The sequence below is a fragment of the Bos javanicus genome, chromosome 2 (assembly GCF_032452875.1).
Source record: "Bos javanicus breed banteng chromosome 2, ARS-OSU_banteng_1.0, whole genome shotgun sequence".
Lineage (NCBI taxonomy): Eukaryota > Metazoa > Chordata > Mammalia > Artiodactyla > Bovidae > Bos > Bos javanicus.
Window position 1 is genome coordinate 31630005 of NC_083869.1, and position 23752 is coordinate 31653756.

At 37.5% G+C, this 23752-nt stretch overlaps 1 protein-coding gene across 4 annotated transcripts in view; it reads left to right on the forward strand.

Moving 5' to 3' along the window:
• The window catches only part of COBLL1 (cordon-bleu WH2 repeat protein like 1), a 166673-nt gene that overhangs the window by 117608 nt on the left and 25313 nt on the right, over positions 1-23752 (forward strand). For all 4 annotated transcript variants that reach the window (XM_061436517.1, XM_061436521.1, XM_061436539.1 and 1 more), the window contains 2 exons: positions 3135-3232; positions 3344-3580. In XM_061436517.1, the coding sequence (XP_061292501.1) occupies positions 3135-3232; positions 3344-3580 (335 nt within the window). The remainder of the gene's footprint in view (positions 1-3134; positions 3233-3343; positions 3581-23752) is intronic.

A 23752-nucleotide genomic window follows, 5' to 3' on the forward strand; every position in this document is an offset into this window, starting at 1 on the left:
CTGGTTATAGTTATTGCGCTGCACCGCCATGTGAACTTGCTATTCACTGTTCCAATGAAATTTAATTGTATATCTACATTCAACTAGTGGAGGAGTCTATCTTAAAATGAAATAGTAGCATTTCTTAAAAAAAGAAGTCAGAGGTATTGCACATCATCTTTAAATGGGTACTGGATTCAATTCTAGTGTTTAATGTCTATTTGTTGTGGTGCAAGTTATTCAAACTCTCTAGTCATCGTCACCCAGGCCTTTCAATTTTTTACAGTCCCCAATTTATAACAAGGGCTCAGAATAGCTCAGGTAGCTTGTGACACCTACCTCCCAGGATTGTTCTAAAGAATGAATTAGGCATGTGAAAAAATTTGTGACCATAAAATGCTGTCCACAATCCTATTATTGTTAGTTGCTAGCATTGTCAGTAAACTCATTGTACAGAATACATAGTGCTTATTTAATATTTGAAGCATCAGATTTATGAAGTTTTAATTTGTGAAATATAGTTCTCCTTTATGTCTTATTGAGGCATATTGCATTAATATATTTATTGGTGTTAACTATCTTTGCTTTCCTGGAATAACTCCTACTTTGTCATAAATTATTTAATTTTTGAAACTTTTTCTTTAAATAAGAAGACTAGAAAAGACTATGTATTTAAGACTATCATTGAGCTCTAAATTCTGCTATGGATATATCCCGCACATTTCAACATATAGTACTTTGTCTCCAATGTCACAGAGATTATATTGTGATTTGCCATAAAACTCATATGTGTTTCACATGAGAGAGGCTTTTAAAATGTATAAATGCCCACTGCTGTCTCTCTTTTTAAAATCTGCAACTTATTTGTTGAAGAAACCAGGTCATTTGTCTTATGGTGTTTTCCACATTCAGAATTTGGCTGATTGCATCCTGTGGTGCCACTTAACATGTTCCTTTATCCTCTATTTCCTGTAAATTGATTGTTAAATCTACAGACTTGATCAGATTTGGGGGAGGTATTTTTGATAAGAATATTTCATGGGTTGTATCGTGTATTTCCATTAACAGACATGTAATAACAAGTTACCTTTATTGATGTTAGCCATCAATAATCATTGCCAGTATCTTTTTAAATTGAAGTATAGTTGATATATCACTCTACAGCAAAGTGATTCAGTTATACATATATATAATTCTTTTTAACATTCTTTTCCACTATGGTTTATCACAAGACGGTGAATATAGTTCTCTGTGCTATCCAGTAGAACCTTGTCGCTTAGCCATCCTATCTACATATGATAGCTTGTACCCCAGCTGCCACTCCATTCCTTCCCCACCCCTGCCTTCTCCTTGGCAACCGCACGTCTGTCCTCTGTGTCTCTTGGTCCGTTTCATAGATAGATTCATTTATGTCATAGTTTAGATTCCATGTATAAATGATAGCATATGGTATTTGTATTTCTCTTTCTGTCTTAGTATGAAAATCTCTAGGTCCATCCATGTTCCTGCCAATGGCATTGTTTCATTGTTTTGGGGGGATGAGTAGTATTCCACTGTGTGTGTATACCACGTCTTCTTTATCTACTCATCTGTCGATGGACATGTAGGTTATTTCCATGTCTTATGTATTGTTGGCAGTGCTGCTGTGAACATCACTGCACATGTCTTAGTTAATTAAGAGTTATAAAACATTATAATCTGTAACAAATATTCCTATTAGTAGTTGAGATATTTCTAAAAAAAGCCAGTTTTCCTATGTCAGCTATTCTCTCTAATAGAATTCATTCAGAAAACGCAGGATAAAATGTGATTCCCTTAATTTTAAAAATAATGGCCAATGAGAGTCAGTTACTTTTTAGTATTGTTATGAATTTATGGAATTAAACATGTGTGCTATGTTTCACTTTATTGAGTTATTCTTACGATGTCCAAATTGTCCTGACTGTGGCCCAGAGAAACTGTGTCAGATTGGTTCCTGAGATGGTTCCTTTTAGTGGGAAATGGGATTTAGAAACAATCTGGGCCAGGGTGACTTGGGGGTACTGGATTTGTTGTTTGTAAGCCCTTTCAGTTGACATTAGAAAATACTGTTTAGAAAATGAAATGTTACCTATGCAACATCAAGATTTGACATTTGCCATTCTGATTAAAATATGGTTTAATTTCGGCACTATTGACATTTGGGGCTGGATAATTCTTTGCTGTTCGCTTTAGAGTATTATTGTTGTCTTGTGCTTTAGAGTATTATTTAGCAGCATCACTAGCCTGTATCCAGTAGATCCCAACAGCACATTCTCTTCACCCTAACTCAGTCGTGACAACCAAAATTGTCCCTACTGTTACTGCTGCTAAGTTGCTTCAGTCGTGTCCGACTCTGTGCGACCCCAGAGACGACAGTCCACTAGGCTCCTCCGTCCCTGGGATTCTCCAGGGAAGAGAAATTGTCCCTAGACATTGTTAAATGTCTTCGGGTGAATGTGTGTGTGTGTGTATGTGCAAAACCACCCTCAGTTGAGAACCCCTGGATTACAGAAATAAAAATTTTAAAACATTTAACAGAGTGCTAAGTAATTTGATGGACAGGGAGGCCTGGTGTGCTGCGATTCATGGGGTTGCAAAAAGTCAGACACAACTGAGCGACTGAACTGAACTGAAGTAATTATAATGAATCATGCTTTGGAGAATTAAATACTTAGTATGATAGTTTAGCTGAGACAAAAAAGTATAATTCAAAATCAACAAAGATACAAACTGTATGATAACAACATCCTTTTTACAACATCCTTTTAAAAGTAAAAAGTGTCCTTTTTATTTCTAAAATGTTGATAGTTGTGTGTAAAACACACTCTGAGTCACTACAAAATGGGTTTATGTCCTAGCTCTGTCATTTCCTGACCTTTGCCCCAAGTATGTATCTTAGTTTCTTTAAGCTTCAGTTTTCCCTACTGTGGAACAGGAACAATAATACTAAATGTGCTTGCTGCTTTGAGAGTCAATTAAAATATGAGGTGCCTAGCAGAGTGCCTGGTTTATAGTAGATCATAGCTAGTAGCTTTTATCATTAAATAGTTATCAAGGAAAAGTAATCGAGAGAAACCTCAGAGGTGAACATATAACTCTGTGAACAAAAGTAAGGTGCTTTTTTTCTGTTTTAGAGTCCTGCCAAATATCACAAAACCTAGACCTTATGAAGGATAAAGAAAGTAAAGGGTTTTTCAGCTTATTTCAACGCAGTAAGAAAAAGCGGGAGCAAGTACGTATTTTCTTATGTAGTATTTTATAAGACTCTTCTAATCTGTTTTTAACTGCATGTGCTTTTTACCATGGAATTACCTGTAGATTTTGCCTTTTCATTCTGTATTAGACTGTCAGCGCCCCCGCGACTCCTCTAGTAAGCAAGCACCGGCCAACTTTTACAAAGAGCAATACCATTTCCAAACAGTATATTTCAAACACCCTGCCGTCGGATGCCCCCAAGAAGAGGCGTGCTCCACTGCCTCCAATGCCAGGGTCTCAGAGTTCCCCCCAGGACCCCGCGCACATCCAGGAGAGGCCAGCTTCTTGTATGGTGAAATCCCTGAGTGTGGATGAAACAGAGGAGGTATGTACATTTGTTTGGTTTGTATTTTTAAGATGCGGAAGGGGACCATCCATTTTTCCTCTTTACTAACTTGTCCTTTTCCACATAGGCTGCTAATAGTAACATTTACTCATATGTAATTAGATGAATAACTAGTTACTAACAGCATTGGTACCATGAAGACAGTCCCTATGTACAGTTCTGAAATGCAGTAAAGAATAAAATATGCCTATTTTAAGTAGCTTTTATATACAAGCAAATACATCATCTGTAAACCTTAAAGTCCTGGTTCATTAAGGCCCAGCTGGAAGTTCTTGTTTGATGCATGTATTAGGAAAGGAAATATTTATTTGTGAACACAGCTTTTTTTCTTTTTGTTAACAGCAACACAATCTATGTTACTTTCATGGATTTCTAACTACATATAGTCAGGTCTTGACCTGACTCTCAGATTCTCAGGGGGGTCTGCCTGATACATATATACTCTATTATAAAAAGTCTTTATATATAAAATACTACAGTTACTATCATATACTTAGATGTTCAAGGCACTGTTCTAGGTGTACCTTTTTCCCAAACATTCTCACTATTACTTCTGTTTAATCCCAAATTTTCCTGGAACATGCTATTTTGTAGAAATCCACTTGCAAACAACTTTTCATGTCTGTAATGTCTGTACATTCTTTGCTTTATTCAGGTGAGTTATATTTGAAGTTTTAAGTAACTGTGATTGAACATAAGACCATATATTTTGTTGCTTGGAGTTGACAATTGTTTTAAGTAACTTTGAGAGCAAATTTATTTTGAGGTGTTTGAGAAACTCAGTTTTCTTGTGTCTAGTTGAAGGATTTTGTTTCCACCTTAGAAAGTTAGTAAATTCAATGCTCAAGAAATTAACCCTTCTCAACTAATAAACTTTTTGTATTTGCTTAATCTTAGAGATATTTTAACTATACTTTTAAATTGTAATTTATAAACTGTCATATGTGTCTTTAGAAAGTAGCAACTGGATTAGATAGAAATGAACTTAAAAAAATGCTGAAACTCAGTAGTTACTTGGAAAGTCATTTATTAAGCTGTCTTATTATTTCTATAAGGCTCTCTCGTCAAATGGCTGTGGTATAAAATCTCATCTTACGCATCAGGAGGATAGTTATTTTTTTTCAAATTATAGAATCATTTACTACAGAGTTTTCCAGGGCAAATGCTTGGTGGTTGGGTTCAGTCTTTAAAAATGTGTGGGGGTGTATTAGTCAGGCAAGAGGAGCCTTGTTGAAAGATGCAAGGAATGTAAGGAGTGTTGGTGAGTCTGAGCATGCGCAAGAAACTGAGATTGAAGCTGAGTGAGAGAAGCAGGGACCCCACGTCAGGGTCAAAGACTTCATTTTGTGACCATAACTAGTTTGTACTTCTTCACAGCAAGTCATTTAAAAGGTAGCACTTTCAGGATCATTTTATATTTTTAATTACCATAAAACTGTACTGTAAGAGTATAAATTATTACACTCTTGAGTGGTTACCAAAGTCTGTCTTTTCCTTTCTACAGAAATACATCTTAGCCCCTGCTCACAAACCTTTCCAGATGACTTCATCCAATCTATTACAGTGAACCTCCTTTGTGTTTGGAGCCTGAAGAGGTCTACATTGTCTTTCTAAAAGTCAGCTTCTTAAAATTCTAGGCTGTACTACCAGTGACCTCACCAAAAACCCTTTCTTTTGATTCTCACTCTCTGTTCTGTGACCAGTTGATGCCCCCATGTTCAAGGCTATTTTTTTTTTTTTTTTAAAGTTTGTTGCCTTTGGAAATTTAGACATTTTTATATAATTTTCTAATTATTTTTTCCTTTGATCTGGACATCTGGTTAGTTCTTTGATGTATTGTTTGGCAGGATCTGGAATTATTTACTTTTCCCTAGAGAAGCTGAAAAATCATTTTAAAATATTTATTCATTACAAAAATTTCTTAACAGTGAAGCTGTGGTTCTCTGTGTGAGTATGTGTATGAGTGTGTGGACATGCACACATGCATGTTCATGAGTTCATGCCTTCCAAGGCATCTTACCACATATTTCCTTAACTTCTTCGCCATATTCAATGAGATAGATCTCCCTTTGGTCTTATTTTTTCTCTCTTCCATGGCCCTAATTCTCTTCTTATAGCTCAGCTCTCTTCTTTTTTTTTTTTTTTTGCCACAAGTTCTTCATGATCTTAGTCTGTGTCTACTCTTTCAGAGAAAACATCTATTCTTTGTTGAGTTTTCAGCTGTAGTGTTTGGAATAATGTCCCCCTCAAAAGAAGTCCAAGCTGAAGATCTAGAGATGAGAAAGTCCTGGACTTACGTTGGGCCCAATCCAGTGACTGGTGTTACAACAGCAAGAGGGGAATGTTGTTTAGTTTTTCAGTCATGTCCAACTCTTTGCGGCCCCCTGGACTGTAGCCTACCAGACACCTCTGTCCATAGGATTTTCCAGGCAAGAATACTGGAGTGGGATTCTGTTTCCTTCTCCAGGGGATTGTTCCAACCTAGAACGGAACCCACATCTCCAGCATTGGCAGGCAGATTCTTCACCACTGAGCCACCAGGGAAGACTCAGGCACAGAGACACAAAGGAGAGGTCATGTGATGACAGATGGAGATTGCAGTGGCACTGCCACAAGCCAGAGAATACCAGGAGCCTAGAGGAGGCAAGGAAGGACTCTTCCCCAGACTTCCGAGGGATATGGTCCTGCTGACACCTTGATCTCAGACTGCTAGCTTCCAGAACTGCAGCAGAATACATTTTTGTTGGTTGAAGCTGCCCAGTCATGGTCATTTGTTTCGGCAGTCTAGGAAACGAATACATCAGCTTTGTATTCCAGTCTCAATATCGTTCCACTTGAAGTTTGAACTCATGGTTGCTTATTGACTCCTCACTGCCTGGTTGGTGTTTAGTTGCTAAATCATGTCCAGCTCTTTGAGACCCCATGAATTGCAGCATACCAGGCTTCCCTGTCCTTCACTATCTGCTGAATTTACTCAAACTCATGTCTGTTGAGTCAATAATGCCATCCAACCATCTCATCTGTCACCCCTTTCTCCTTTTGCCCTCAATCTTTCCCAGCATCGGGGCCTTTTCCAAGGAGTCAGCTGTTTGTATCAGGTGGCCAAAGTATTGAGCTTCAACATCAGCCCTTCCAATGAATATTCAGGGTTGATTTCCTTTAGGATTGACTGGTTTGATCTCCTTGCTGTCCACGGGACTCTCAAGAGTCCTCTCCAGCACTACAGTTCTAAAGCATCAATTCTTCAGCATTCAGCCTTCTTTATGGTCCAACTCTCACATCCATACATGACTGTTGGAAAAACCATAGGTTTGACTATACAGACCTTTGTCAGCAAAGTGATGTCTCTGCTTTTTAATATGCTGTCTAGGTTTGCCATAGCTTTTCTTCCAAGCAGCAAGCTTCTGTTAATTTCATGACTGCAGTCACTGCAGTGATTTTGGAGCCCAAGAAAATAAAATCTGTCACTGTTTCCAGTTTTTCCCCATTTATTTGCCATGAAATGATGAGACAGGATGCTATGATCTTCATTTTTTTAGTGTTGAGATTTAAGCCAGCTTTTTCACTCTCCTCTGTCACCTTCATCAAGAGGCTCTTTAGTTCCTCTTCACTTTCTGCCATTAAAGTGGTATCATCTGCATATCTGAGACTATTGGTATTTCTCCAGGCAGTATTGATTCCAGCTTGTGCCTCATCCAGCCCAGTATTTCACATGATGTATTCTGCATGTAAGTTAAATAAGCAGTGTGACCATATACAGCCTTTATATACTCCTCTCCCAGCTTTGAACCAGTCTGTTGTTTCATGTCCAGTTCTAACTGTTGCTTCTTGTCCTTTATTCAGGTTTCTCAGGCGACAGGTAAGGTGGTCTGATATTCCTGTCTCTTTAAGAATTTTCCAGTTTGTTGTGATCTGCACTATCAAAATGGCTTTAGTGCAGTCAATGAAGCAGATGTTTTTTGGAATTCCCTTGCTTTTTCTATGATCCAGCAGATGTTGGCAATTTGATCTCTGGTTCCTAAATCCAGCTGGTACATCTGGAAGTCCTCAGTTCATGTACTGCTGAAGCCTAGCTTGAAGGATTTTGAGCGTACTCTTGCTAGCATGTGAAGTGAATGCAGTTGTGCAGTAATTTGAACATTCTTTGGGATTAGAATGAAAACTGACCTTTTCCAGTCCTGTGGCCACTGATGCATTTTCCAAATTTGCTGACATATTGCGTGCAGCACTTTAGCAGCAGCATCTTTTAGGATTAAGAGTTCAACTGGAATTCCATCACCTCTACTAGCTTTGTTTGTAGTCATGCTCCCTAAGGCCCACTTGACTTCACACTCCAGGATTCTGACTCTAGGTGAATGACCACAGCGTTGTGGTTATCTGGGTCATTAAAACCTTTTTTGCACAGTTCTTTTGAGTATTCTTGCTACTCTTCTTAATCTCTTCTGCTTCCACTAGATCCTTGCTGTTTCTGTCCTTTATTGTGCCCAACTTTGTATGAAATTTTTCCTTGGTATCCCCAGTTTTCTTAAAGAGATCTCTAGTCCTTCCCATTCTATTGTTTTCCTCTATTCCTTTGCATTGTTTGCTTATGAAGGCATTCTTATCTCTTCTTGCTATTCTCTAGAACTCTGCATTCAGCTGGGTATCTCTTTTTCTTTCTCCTTTGCTTTTTATTTCTCTTCTTTTCTCAGCTATTTGTAAGGCCTCCTTAGACAACCATTTTGCCTCCTTGCATTTCTTTTTCTTGGGGATGGTTTTGGTCATCACCTTCTATACAATGTTAGGGACCTCCATCCATAATTCTTCAGGCACTTTGTCTACCAGATCGAGTTCCTTGAATCTGTTCGTCATCTCCACTTATAAGAGATTTGATTTAGGTCATACCTGAGTGGCCTAGTGGTTTTCCCTACTTTATTCAGTTTGAGCCTGAATTTTGCAATAAGGAGCTGATGATCTGAACCACAGTCTGCTCCTGGTCTTGTTTTTGCTGACTGTTTAGAGCTTCTTGATCTTTGGCTGCAAAGAATATAATCAATCTGATTTGGGCATTGATCATCTGGAGATCAATGTATATAAAATCAATCTTATTTCTCCTAGTTTGAAAAGGTCAAGATGATCTTTGATGTTCTTTCTTTTTCTCTCCACATCCACTTAGTGACTAACCATTCAGTTTCTCCTCACAGTGTCTCCTTGTCCCTTTCTTCTACTCCCTCTGCTAAAGCCATGCCTCAGGGAATCCAGGGGCAGGAATGTAAGGAGAAGGTCAGTACTTAGCTTGTTTTGCCCCTTCTCATCTTCACAATATGAAGGATGTGGCAAGCTGCCACATTTATGTTTTATAATAGTCACTTGTCAGTTCAGAAACTTTGGATAGATGGCTGTTATTTTCCAGGCATTTAAGGCCCTCTACACAGTTTGTTGGGTGTGAAAGGCTCGACACACATCTTCCCTCCTCTCTCCCCTTTCTCTCTTTCTTTCTAGTTATTTTGAGGTATAATTGACAAATAAAATTGTAAACTATTTAAATACATTGTGGCAATTTGAAATACATTGTGAAAGAATTCCTACTATCTATTTAACATGTCCATCACTTCACATATTATCATTCTTTTTTTTATATGAACATTTAAGTTCTGTCTTAGCAGATTTCCACTATATAATACAGTGTTGTCAACTGTAGTCACTATGTTTCAGTTAGATCCTCAAATCTTATTCATCTTTTAGTTGAAAGTTTGTCCTCTTTTATCAATTTCTCTCTATTCCCGCATTCCCCCAGCCCCAGGTAACCTCTTCTACTCTGAGTTCGATTTTTAGATTCTACATGTAAATGAAACCATGCAATATTTGGCAGTCTTTGGCTTATTTTGTTTACTGTAATGCCCTGAAGGTCCATCTATGTTGTTACAAATGGCAGGATTTCCTTCTTTCTCATGGCTGAATAATATTCCTGTGTGCATGCATATGTATGTGTATGTATTATATATATATATATATGTATTATATGTGTATTATATATGTATTATATATATACACATATATACATATGTATATATATACATATATGTATATATATAATACACATACATATATATAATACATACACATATTTAACATATCACATCTTCTTTGTCCATTTATCCATACATGGACCCTTAGGGTGTTTCTATGTCTTGGCTATTGTGACATGGGAGTGTAGGTATCTCTTTAATATCCTATTTTTGTTTCCTTTGAATACATATCCAGAAGTGCAATTGCTGGATCATATGGTAGTTTCTATTTTTAATTATTTTACTAACCTCCAAACTGTTTTCCATAGTAACTGCACCAATTTATGTTCCTACCCAGAGTGACAAGGATTCTCTTTTCTTGACATTCTTGTTAGCACACATCTCTTACAGTCTTGATAATGGCCATTCTAACAAGTATGACATGGCATCTTACTGTAATTTTGATTTGCACTTCCCTGATGATTAATTATGTTAAATACCATTTCTAATACTGACTGACCATCTGTAAATCTTTGTAAACATATTCAGTTCCTCTGCCAATTTTTTAAAATTGCATTTGTTAGGCTATCAAGTTGTATGAGTTCTTTATATATTTTGGATATTAGCCCCTTACCAGATACATGATTTGCAAATATTCCCTTTCTGCAGGTTGCCTTTTCATTTTGTTGGTGGTTTCTGTTGCTGTACAAAAGCACAAGTTTTTTTTTTTAATGTTAATTCCTCATCATTTTCAGTATGCTTCTAACTCTAATCAGAAGATTTGACATCACTTGTGCAAAAACCATGTTTCCTATGCTTTTAGAATAGAGTAATTCCTGCAGCTTCATCTTTATTCCTCCTCGCTCATTCAAATTATACCTTTCCTTTACCTGCTTCATGGAGAATTTTTTAAAGATTCCAACATGGGATAATCTTACTTTCTCTGAATTTGTCTCTCTTGTGTTTTTATGTTTCATTTTAATTTATGTATAAGTTTAGGTAGTATATTCCTATGATATATATTTCTAAAGATGAAAAGGAAAATATAGTGAAAATTCTCCATTCCAACCTTGCTGCCAGCCAAATTCTTGTGCCTAAAGGCAACCAATAACAGTCTTGTGTATTCTTCCAGCCTGACTATATGTATATATATTCAAGTCAATATTCAACCTACATTATTTAATTTCTCAGCCAGTCATATGCTACATGTATTATGTTATACCTCACTTTTTGGTACTGAATGATATATTTTGGATATCCTTATCAATACATAAAGGGCTTCCCTTTTTAACATTGCATAATATTCTATTGATGGATATAACATGTTATGGGATAGACACCCCATCCTCTAAAGATAAACATTATTTTATTGTTTAAAGATTATAACATTGTTAAATTCTCCCTTTTTAAATTCCCAACCAGAGGATACGATTTGTGTTCCCCAGAGAAATTCTGTAACACAGTAGGTGTTCAAGAGAATTGATAAGTAAACTTTTAACTACAGTTTCACACAATCAGGTATGGGATATACAATGAAAATGTCAAATAAAATTCTAGTATTTCATGGGTTCAGTTCAGTTCAGTCGCTCAGTCATGTCCGACTCTTTGTGACCCCATGAATCGCAGCAAGCCAGGCTTCCTGTTCATCACCAACTCCCGGAGATCACCCAGACTCACGTCCATCGAGTCAGTGATGCCATCCAGCCATCTCATCCTCTGCCGTCCCCTTCTCCTCCTGCCCCCAATCCCTCCCAGCATCAGAGTCTTTTCCAATGAGTCAACTCTTCGCATGAGGTGGCCAAAGTACTGGAGTTTCAGCTTCAGCATCATTCCTTCCAAAGAAATCCCAGGGCTGATCTCCTTTAGAATGGACTGGTTGGATCTCCTTGCAGTCCAAGGGACTCTCAAGAGTCTTCTCCAACACCACAGTTCAAAAGCATCAATTGTTCGGTGCTCAGCTTTCTTCACAGTACAACACTCACATCCATACATGACCACTGGAAAACCATAGCCCTTACTAGGTGGACCTTTGTTGGCAAAGTAATGTCTCTGCTTTTGAATATGCTATCTAGGTTGGTCATAACTTTCCTTCCAAGGAGTGAGCGCCTTTTAATTTCATGGCTGCAGTCACCATCCGCAGTGATTTTGGAGCCCAGAAAAATAAAGCCTGACACTGTTTCCACTGTTTCCCCATCTATTTCCCACAAAGTGATGGGACCGGATGCCATGATATTCGTTTTCTGAATGTTGAGGTTTAAGCCAACTTTTTCACTCTCCACTTTCACTTTCATCAAGAGGCTTTTTAGTTCCTCTTCACTTTCTGCCATAAGGGTGGTGTCATCTGCATATCTGAGGTTATTGATATTTCTCCCGGCAATCTTGATTCCAGCTTGTGTTTCTTCCAGTCCAGCATTTCTCATGATGTACTCTGCATAGAAGTTAAATAAGCAGGGTAACAATATACAGCCTTGACATACTCCTTTTCCTATTTGGAACCAGTCTGTTGTTCCATGTCCAGTTCTAACTGTTGCTTCCTGACCTGCAAACAGGTTTCTTGAGAGGCAGGTCAGGTGGTCTGGTATTCCCATCTCTTTCAGAATTTTCCACAGTTTATTGTGATCCACACAGTCAAAGACTTTGGCATAGTCAATAAAGCAGAAATAGATGTTTTTCTGGAACTCTCTTGCTTTTTCCATGATCCAGCGGATGTTGGCAATTTGATCTCTGGTTCCTCTGCCTTTTCTAAAACCAGCTTGAACATCAGGAAGTTCACGGTTCACATATTGCTGAAGCCTGGCTTAGAGAATTTTAAGCATTACTTTACTAGCGTGTGAGATGAGTGCAATTGTGCGGTAGTTTGAGCATTTTTTGGCATTGCCTTTCTTTGGGATCGGAATGAAAACTGACCTTTACCAGTCCTGTGGCCACTGCTGAGTTTTCCAAATTTGCTGGCATATTGAGTGCAGCACTTTCACAGCATCATCTTTCAGGATTTGAAATAGCTCCACTGGAATTCCATGACCTCCACTAGCTTTGTTCATAGTGATGCTTTCTAAGGCCCGCTGGACTTCACATTCCAGGATATCTGGCTCTAGGTCAGTGATCACTCATCATGATTATCTGGGTCATGAAGATCTTTTTGTACAGTTCTTCTGTGTATTCTTGCCATTTCATGGGTAGATCTGGTAAATTTTAAGAAGTACTTGGATAACTTAAACATTGCTTACATTTACTTTTTAATAGTAATTGGCTGAAATAATTCTTGGCCATATTTTTCCTAAGCTTTTACAAAGAAGCCAGAATTTTGGCAAAGTTGTGTTAAAAGCTTATGGACCAACAACTAAAATGTAGTGTGCATTACCTAATGTATATAAATGAAATTCACTCTTGAATTGAAATTTTTTTTATAGCATCAGATGAAAATATTCAAGAAATTCAGCAAAGCATATAGTCATAATCACTGTAGACATTTTATATCTTTTAACAATTTAGTTTTGAATTTGAAATTTTAAAAAGGCACTATTTTTACTGCCTAAAAGCCTAAAAGTAATACCAAACTGGGAAAAATTACTGGAAAAAAATAAACAACAAAATAATTTCCATGTTGGTGAAAATTTTGGATACATCTTTGTCCTATGATTTTTATTGTTTAGGTTGTAAAATAAACCACAAGGGTGCGCTGTTTAACAGAACTATAGCATTCTGATTTTTCCAGTTTTTCCCCCCAAAGCATCCTTTGAATAAAGCAGAAAGAAAATACTGTAAATAGTTACATTATATTAGAAATAGCAAATGCTTATCTCTTGTGGGTGAACTACCAGGAAACTGAGCTAGAGAGAGAAATAACAGTAATGTGTGAGAAAGTTATTTATAGTTAGCACAGTTTTATTCATTTTGAGTTTTTATTTTAATGTTCTTTAGTAATCACTGATAATTCTATTTGCCTTAGGCTTAGAGATAAGTCAGTCTGTAGCTTGGAAAAAATGTTGCTAGCCACATCTATTTTATACTTTTTGGCAGTCTGTATTTAATAATTTGCCTCATTCCTCTAAGGCATTTCTCAGCACTGGCAAATTAAGGTATTTGGATAGTGATTTTGGGGCATCAACTGAAAATATTCACATAAAAGGCTGTTGATTTTCTGAGCTAATTTTGGCAACCAGTCGTGCAGTTTCCAAAGAGAACTCAATGATGATCCTAGTTAGTAAAATAATTTATCCTGACCTTTTGGGGGAACATTTCTGCATCTCTAATTCTTTCTATCCATCTACAGCATATATTTAAAAAGACTACATAGTTTACTGTCACTTCTACAGTGTCATTTTCCTTGTAAAGGTGAAATACCTTGTTTTCTACGGAAATGTTCATTTGGAAGAGAAAACGATCCAATTACAAATTTTCTGGCAGTTTTCCTTGGTTCTTTTAAAGCATTTTTTGAATATGATTCTGCCTGAAGATGTGAAATGCCATTTGTGCAACAACATATGTAAGAGCTGGCCCATGCTGTCATTTCATGGACTAGATCACACGTATCACTGCATAAAATGCATATAATTTTTTAAATAAGGTTGTCCTTGACTTCATACATGACAGAAGTCAGAAATGCAATGGTATTGGCTTAAAAGTGACTTAGAGTTCTGGGATTGAAACTAAGTTCAAAAATCCAGTTTCTGACCCGTGTCTGCTGACCAAGTATCTGTGAAGAGCACATTTAATGAAATCAGTGGCCAAATGACGTCCTAGTATTATTGACAAGTTAACCTTTTATGCTTATTTTACATTTGAAGAAGTGAAAGGAGAGTTGGACAGAAGCTGTAGTAACCTTGACCCATAGAATCCAAAGAATCTTTCGGAGAATTCTTCATACATTTGGTGTGACTTTGCTCCTTGGATGTGTGTGTATACAACAGAAAACTGCTTTTCACTGCTAGTGGCATGACATCTCATTTTCTTTAGGATATTGACTTTTGGCTGGAAACACAACCAGGAATGCTTTTGACTGGGCATTTCACTTGGTCTCATTTTGCTTTCTGCTGCAGACAAACACTCAAATGTTGAGAAACTGAAATTCTTTGCCATATAGTCTTATGCAAGTGAAATATAATACCTAGAGTGTTAGTTTTTAACAGCTGATTTTTTTTTTTAAATACTTGACATTTTTCATCTCTTACCCAATTTTGTCTTTTAATATTTATCATGCTTTACAAATAGATGAGAGATTGTGATACGTTTAGGAAATGTGCAAGCATATATTTGGACTTGCTTCACTTAATGAGTTTAATCTAGTCATTTTATGCAGTCATTAAGGTTGTTGTAATAGAGCATATACTTATAATTTTTCAGAAATATACCCCTTTTTAATTTTTTCTCCATGTTATCTCATAACATTTGATTTTCACCTCCACTTTCCACTTATGATATAGAAAGTGGACCACACATATAATTCTCCAATTGCCTAGGAACAGTGGTTGCCATGGCATTTTCAGCTTGATATACAGTATACAGCTGTCTGTACTTCCAAAAATATGACTTGTTTCATTCAGTAGAGAAATGTACCAGCACAATAAAATATTTGATATGCTTCCTCTTTGAAGGTTTCCCCAGATACAAGACATACTTTGCATTGTACTTTTCATCAATTCTTGAAAGGGTCATAATCACACAAGGGCAGAAATTATGACTAATGTTTATATAACATTTGCTAGTATTTCAGACAAGGCTCACTTTATTCATTTAATGCTCATGACATTCCTCTGAGCAATTACTTTTTAAGTTTCTGCCAGCTTTACCTCTGACCTAAATGCAAAGAACTAAGCACATTATAAAATTGCTAAATTTTAAAGAACAGTACTATTCAAAGAACAATAGGTCATTTGTGGAATTAGTGGGGCTTTCACTTCCTTATCTAGTTTGCCTCTCTAAAGTACATATTCTGAGTTAATAAAATATCATTGAGGGAGTACCCTGGTGGTCCAGTGGTTACGACTCTACCTTCCAATGCAGGGGGCACAGGTTCAATCTTTGATCAAGGAACTAAGGTCTCACATGCTGCAGGGTACAGCCAAAACTTTTTTTTTTTTAAGTATCATAGAAAATAATCGGTGTTAGGGGTCTTCCTTTACAAGTTCTTATAGGACAAAGCTTTCTTAGCCTTTCTACCACTGTGGTATTTGGGACCACATGGTTCTAAAGACATGCCTTTCTCTGGTAACCAGCATATTAACAGAGGTCAGGGTGGAGAGAAGCTGGCCCCATTCCTGGAGCTTCAGTAATAAAAAGGTGGGGTCACTTGGATAATGCCGGCCATACAGTCTGAACTCTCGTCTGGGATGAACTGAGTTGGTCCTACTTTGTTCCCTTGATTGTTCCTTTACTCTGGTGGAGACCCTAATTCAGTTACCTGTATTCTCCTGCTGTGCCTCTAGACATCTCTGTGTCTTGATCACTATGACCACAGAGAACCATAGTTACCACTGTCCTGTTTTTAACTTGATCCTGATCTCTGCTTTCTCCTGGTTCATCTTGTCTTTTTTCATTCAAGATATACTACTTAGGCCCATATCTTCAGGGATTAAAAAATGTTATAAGTAAGGGATTACCACTAATAAGACTTGATTACATACTTTCTCAAAGTACTGGAGGATTGATAAAATGGAAGCAGATTGCCTGAGGGAGAGAAAAGTAAAACCCTTGCAAGAACAGGTGTAACACAGGTTGTAAAATTTGTGTTTTAGTTTTATTCTGATATGTGTGGAGAGGGCTGGGATTATTTTGTGGCAGAAGAAACCCTAGCCTGGCTTGAGAGAGACTCTTGAATCTGCCAGAAGTCTCTTATATTCTTCGTTTGGGGGTCATTTTTCTCATATTCTTCATTTGGGGGTCATTTTTCGCATTGTCGTCTTCATCATCTTCTACCTTGAAGGACAAGACATTGAATTTTGTGGCTTGGGTTTCTCCTCTGTAGAATAAGGTTTTGTAACAAAATTTCCAAGTCTTTTTCAACTCTAGCATTATGAAATTGTTTTTTGTTTAAGTTGTTGTCATTTAAAATCGGGCTTTAACAAATGAAAGCGCTCTGTTGTAGGGGTCTTGGGTTTGGTCAGTGTTACACTAGACAGTGATATCTAGTCTTGGTATTACTCATCCAAAGATTTTTGAACCCTGAAGAAGGAAAGCAAAATAAATCATGGGCTAAGTGAGATCTTTCTCCTTGAACTCTTAATTGTAACACAAAAAGCCAACACATGTGTTTGGGGCATCCCTTAAAAGAGGCTGAAGGTAATAAAATTTGAGGAAGGTATGTTCAGATTAATGAGTCTGTTAACCAGACAACACAGATGTTATTATCATTGACTAACAGTGAGTTTGCCACTGTTATGCCAGAAACTTGGAAAACTCAGCAGTGCCACAAGACTGGAAAAGGTCAGTTTTCATTCCAATCCCAAAGAAAGGCAATGCAAAAGAATGCTCAAACTACTGCACAATTGCACTCATATCACACGCTAGCAAAGTAATGCTCAAAATTCTTCAAGTGAGGCTTCAACAGTACATGAACTGAAAACTTCGAGATGTTCAAGCTGGATTTAGAAAAGGTAGAGGAACAAGAGATCAAATTGCCAACATCCGCTGGATCATTGAAAAAGCAAGAGAGTTCCAGAAAAACATGTACTTCTGTTTTATTGACTATGCCAAAGCCTTTGACTGTGTGGATCACAACAAACTGTGGAAAACTCTTCAAGAGATGGGAATACCAGACAACCTGACCTGCCTCTTAAGAAATCTGTATGCAGGTCAGGAAGCAACAGTTAGAACTGGACATGGAACAACAGACTGGTTCCAAATAGGGAAAGGAGAACGTCAAGGCTATATATTGTCACTCTGCTTATTTAATTTATATGTGGAGTATATCATGAGAAACGCTGGGCTGGAGGAAGCACAAGCTGGAATCAAGACTGCTAGGAGAAAAATCAGTAACCTCAGATATGCAGATGACACCACCCTTATGGCAGAAAGTGAAGAGGAACTCAAAAGCCTCTTGATGAAAGTGAAAGAAGAAAGTGAAAAAGTTGGTTTAAAGCTCAACATTCAGAAAACGAAGATCATGGCATCTGGTTGCATCACTTCACTTCCCATCACTTCATGGCAAATAGATGGGGAAACAGTGGAAACAGTGACAGACTATCTTTTTGGGCTCCAAAATCACTGCAGATGGTGATTGCAACCATAAAATTAAAAGACGCTTGCTCTTTGGAAGAAAAGCTATGACCAAACTCGACAGCATATTAAAAAGCAGAGACATTGCTTTGCCAACAAAGGTCCATCTAATCAAAGCTATGGTTTTTCCAATAGTCATGTATGGATATGAGAGTTGGACTCTAAAGAAAGCTGAGTGCCAAAGAACTGATGCTTTTGAACTGTGGTGTAGGAGAAGACTCTTAAGAGTCCCTTGGACTGCAAGGAGATCAAACCAACCCATCCTAAAGGAAATTAGTCCTGAATATTCATTGGAAGGACTTATGCTTAAGCTGAAACTCCAATACTTTGGCCAGCTGATGTGAAGAACTGACTCATTTGAAAATACCCTGATGCTGGGAAAGAGTGAAGGTGGGAGGAGAAGGGGACAACAGAGGATGAGATGGTTGAATGGCATCACTGACTCAATGGTCATGAATTTGAGTAAACTCTGGGAGTTGGTGATGGACAGGGAGGCCTGTCATGCTGCAGTCCATGGGGTCACAAAGAGTCGGACAAGACTGAGCAACTGAACTGAACAGTGACTTTAAAACTAGATGATTCTAAGACAAATGCTTTGCTAGGCTTGGCCACTCAGAATTCTCTGAAGAGATTTAACTTGTTAGTAACTCTAAAAGTCACAAGTGAAAGGTGGTGGTAGTCATTTAGACATCTGTAAGTGGATCCAGCTCTAATCTCATTGCTACCTCTTGTAGAATTCATTTCAGGGGATTGATAGAAACACCATTAAAATTAGCAGAACAGATGCCTGCTTATATAGTGTGGATTTGAGAGCTCCAGGCCCTGAGACTGCTTCCCTATTTCTCCTTTCCCTAATTATAGTTGTGTGATACCTAGAATATCACCCCTATTGCTTATACTCCTTCACTGATATGACTTTTTAAAATCTAAGGTGACTAAAGCAAGCTTAGACTTTCAGTGCTATCAATGAAGGATCTTAAAACAGGATTACAGAGAGAATTAAAAAATAGAGTATATAAGTTCTAAATGTTTAGGAGTCTTGACAAAGTGCTGCCCAAGGGGAAAAAGGGTATAGAAAAAGCAGGATTCAAGGCAGCAAAGTAAACTTGCTGTAGACCCACCAAACGATAGCATACTGTGTGAAAAACCATCATAGACAAAGAAACTGGCATGTATGCCTTCATCCAGCACAAGTCAAAGCTGGTGTGCATTTGTCTGTGTGAGTGTATGCAGGTATAAGGTAAAGGTTGGACAACAAAATTTCTAGGAGGTAACCTGTATTTACTGATATTTACAGTGATGTTTCTTTTTTTTTTTTCCTCGTCAACATATGCACTGTTTGAGTCTCATGGGAGATTGTGCTAACTTTATGATCAAATCAATAATAAAACCGATTGCTTTGTAATAAGAAAAACCTACCTTCAGAGCTTTGCCCATTTTGAAATTCAATAGAACATCTTATACTTCTATATTACATTCACTCTGGTATAATAGTTATGTTTAAAGTTTAAGAAAATTGATTTGTCGTTTAAGTTGTAGAAGTATTTTAGAATTCTATCAAGAGTTAAGAGTTAGGAATTCCCTGGTGGTCCAGGGGTTAGGACTCCATGTTTTCACTGCAGGGTTCAGTTGTTGGTCAGCGAATTAAGGTCCTGAAAGTTGTGGTTTTAGCTTAAAAAAAAAAGTTAAAGCATGACCTTCAGTTAAATGGAAATTTAGTCATTAGGATAGAAATGATTAATCCATAGTAAATTAGGAAAACCTAATATCAATTATAAGGTATTATAATATTTTACAGCATTTATTGAGAGTGTCCAAATTGGAGAAGGATAAGGGGAATCTGTGCCTAAAGAAGAAAAGAAAATCATATGAGTTTTAAGACAATTTTAAGAGATTGCTTAAGTTCTCTCTAACCCAACCCCACCTTACATGGAAAATCGTATTATAAACAAACTAAAATCCAAAAGCTTCTAATAGAAACACTTACCAATGTCATTGAAGTTGAATCACTGTATTTCCATCCTTTGATTTAGTCTTTTTATTTTCCTAATTGTATTCTTCTCTTTTAACCAGAATATATTGATTTCAATGATCCACATCAGGTAATTCAACTGTGATTAATAAGTAATTTAATAACTACTACAGTTCTAGTACTAAGTAAATCTATTGAATGCCATTCAATTCTGTTTTCTTCAGCTAAATTTACTTTTATTTTGAACCAGTGAATTCTGATCTGGATGTGAATTATGAGGGATTAACTATCTGGCATGGTTTTCAGCTTGACCCTGTCACTTTCACTAGTGAATTCTGTTTATGCACTAATTTTTTTTTCACAGACAATAAAATTCAGTGATGTACGTTACTGTTAGAAGTGTAGTTTTTGCTGAAGGCAATCAGACTTACTGACTCTAACTAAAATAAATAATTGGAGATTTCTAATCACTAACCAAAGCATTTTTCCCACAGTAAGAAGAAACCTCTCTGTTTTCTTGTTTTGTAAATCCTCTGGACTTAAATATAATATGATCTCAACTCCTTTTGGAGAAGGAAATGGCAACCAACTCGAGTACTCTTGCCTGGAAATTCCTATGGACGGAGGAGCCTAGTGGGCTACAGTCCATGGGGTCATGAAAAGTCAGACACGGCCAAGCAACTTCACTTTCACTTTTCACTTGCATGCATTAGAGAAGGAAATGGCAACCCCCTCCAGTGCTCTTGCCTGGAGAATCCCAGGGACGGGGAGCCTGGTGGGCTGCCGTCTATGGGGTCGCACAGAGTCAGACACGACTGAAGCGACTTAGCAGCAGCAGCAGCAACTCCTTTTAAAAATTTCCATCGTAATTTGAGCAAAGGAAATGTACCTTGGCTAGCTGGTAAAAACTAAAGACAGTTCTAAGCAGTTCTTTTATTTTAAATGTTTGCACTAAATGTATGAAATATTTCAGATTTATATACTTTAATACACCCCCCCCACTAAGATTTAACAAACTGGTATTAAACATTTAGCTTTTATTAAACTCCTTTAACGTCTGATGAAGGTATGATGAAGCTGCCTGAAGTGACTTACGGTGGAGTTTTACACACAGTGGAATTGGTTTGTAAAGTGGACTAAGCACAAGCTCCTGCAGTTGTTTGAGGTTGACTATAACTGAGACTGACTCTAGTAGGACTCCCAGCACCACCAGCACTAAAGAAAGGACCAGTCTTAAATACCTCCTTTTACCTATACTTTTTGCTCTAACCCCTAATTATAACTGGCATTGGCCTATTTACACTTTCACATACTTGAGGCAAATTATGTGTCATAACATGAGCTACTATTTGTGGAGCAGGTTCCCTGTACCAGGTGCAGCACCCCGTGCCTGACACAGGTCATTTCACATGAGCATCCAACCCCAGTGAAGCAGGTACTGTTACTTGTCCCACTTTGTGGAGGAGGAAGCAGAAGGTTGCAGGGACAGTAAATGCTATGCTCTCCTGGTGCAAGCCCTGGCATTGACTCCAAAGCCCCTGTGTTTGGTAACCATTACATTGCCTCTCTTCCAGCTTGCAAACCCTCTGTAAACTTCTCTCCAATTAGACAGATTCACACTCAACATCCTGGGTAGCTCAACCCTGATGAATGAAAGAGTAGAACCACTGGGAGTCGATTAAGGAGCATATTCCTGCAGTGCGCAGAACAAAATGGGGCTGAAGAATACATAATGCCCTTCCTCACCCTTTTTTATTTCTTTAATATTTTATGTAGGAACTCATGTGTTTACTTAAATAACTGCGTTAGTTTAGTATGTCTACTTTTTAGAAAGTAGAGGTACTACTTGTGTACTGGATACGTGTGTACTGGATCTGTTATTCTACAAGTATCCCAAGGCACATGCCAGTTTTCTTGGCTACAGTCTATTTAGAAATACCTAGGTCTTCTACCTTAAATGCACTTTCTTTTTCTGCAGGTTTTTACCCAAGAGAAATGTTTTCATATAGGATCCAGGGGTTCCTTCAGTTTAATCTTAATAGCGATATTTTAATTAACATGGAATAAGTCCAAGTTTGATTTTCTCTTGGCTGCTGCTTAGCTGATTAAAATTCTTTTCTAACAGCCTCTAAACACACACACACACACTAATTTAAAAACTCTTGTGGTGTTCTCTTATAGGACAACAAAAAATGTATATTAAGCTATTCTTTGAATGCTAATATCATTCATATCTCAAAATGAAAGTAATATTCCCATCACTAATTGAGGCTTATTTTTTAAACTCATCATTCTTAGTCCTTAAAAAATCCTGCCTGGTCCATCTTACAGCATCCGTTAAGTTTACATTTTTGTCATCAATTTAGTAAGCTCTTATCATTAATTATAGCATGGAATCAAGTGATATAGTTAACATAAGTTGACCTGGTCACACGCAGTGATGATCATGTTCTCTTCAAAGGTCTTTGTTCTTAAGTCTGTATGACCCATGTGCTAGTCTAGAAACACAAGTCCATTTGCTTTCATTACACACCCGTACAATAGAGGAAGGGGGTAAATCTTACAGAATAAGGTTATAAAACATATGCTCCCTGCAAGACATTCATGGCTTTGCCCTTCTAACATGCATTCCCTCAACTGTCTTCACAAATGCTACTAAAAATGGTTCAACATTTGTGATGCTGAAATATGTATATTTTGATAAATTTTAAATTATTTATCCATAGAAATATAAATATCCTGTACAAAAAAAAAGTTAGCTTATTTTAAGACCTCTAGGATGATAAATGAAATACATGAGTTTATTTTTACTCTGTCTTTGAGTTATTCAGTCCATATAAATTTGTGAATCTCTGTATATACATTTCTCCCCTTTTTTTTTATTTCTGTGCTATCTGCTTTATAATATTATAATCAAATTTTAAGAGCTCTAACTCTTAAACAGATATAGTTGTCTGAGAAATTCATGTTGTGACTGCTTTTGTCAGGTCATAGAAAAGACCAATAAATGACTGTGGCTGGGAACTTGACCTGAAGGGGAACACAAGTTGTTTTCAGATGACATGAGAGCAATCAGTCCAGAGATGGGAAACATGGCGTCAGCGTAGAATTAGGAGGACCAGATGAAGCCATGGCTTCATGCACTCACCAGTTACTTCCTGATCACCTACTGTGTTTCTTTTGATAAACTAGGTCTGTGATAGGAATGAGGCCTACTTGAATAGGGCTTTACAGAAGTAACCTCATCAAGAAATAAAATGACATTTTTACTGCTTTTGATATTTTAGATCAGTGTTTCAAAAAGTGAAGTGCCGCATTGTTTTAGGAGAATTTTTGGCCTTCTTCCTAACCGTCCCTAAATTTGTTACTTTTATAAGATGGCAAGTGAACATTTCCAAACACAGACACATCATCATCATAAGGTTTTTATTTAAACTTTATGTTCTACTCAAAATGATATTTAAATACTGCTGATTTATCACTACGTTCCTTTCTCATCTCTTATCATCAAGGGCCTTTCTCCTGATTATTTAAAGGTCCAAGCAGCATATGGGTGAGGACCCACCCATATGCCCATCCAGGTGAGGTGTTTCAGGGGGTGACCCTCTGATTTAATCAGAATTGGCTTTAGTGACTCAGAATCAAAATCTGGGTTTGGGTGGCAGGTTCTAACTCATTTCATGCTGGATTTTGGAGACGTCTAAAGGGTTCTGTGGAGAAGGCAATGGCACTCCACTCCAGTACTCTTGCCTGGAAAATACCATGGATGGAGGAGCCTGGTGGGCTGCAGTCCATGGGGTCGCTAAGAGTCGGACACGACTGAGCGACTTCACTTTCACTTTTCACTTTCATGCATTGGAGAAGGAAATGGCAACCCACTCCAGTGTTCTTGCCTGGAGAAGCCCAGGGACAGGGGAGCCTGGTGGGCTGCCATCTATGGGGTCGTGCAGAGTCGGACATGACTGAAGTGACTTAGCA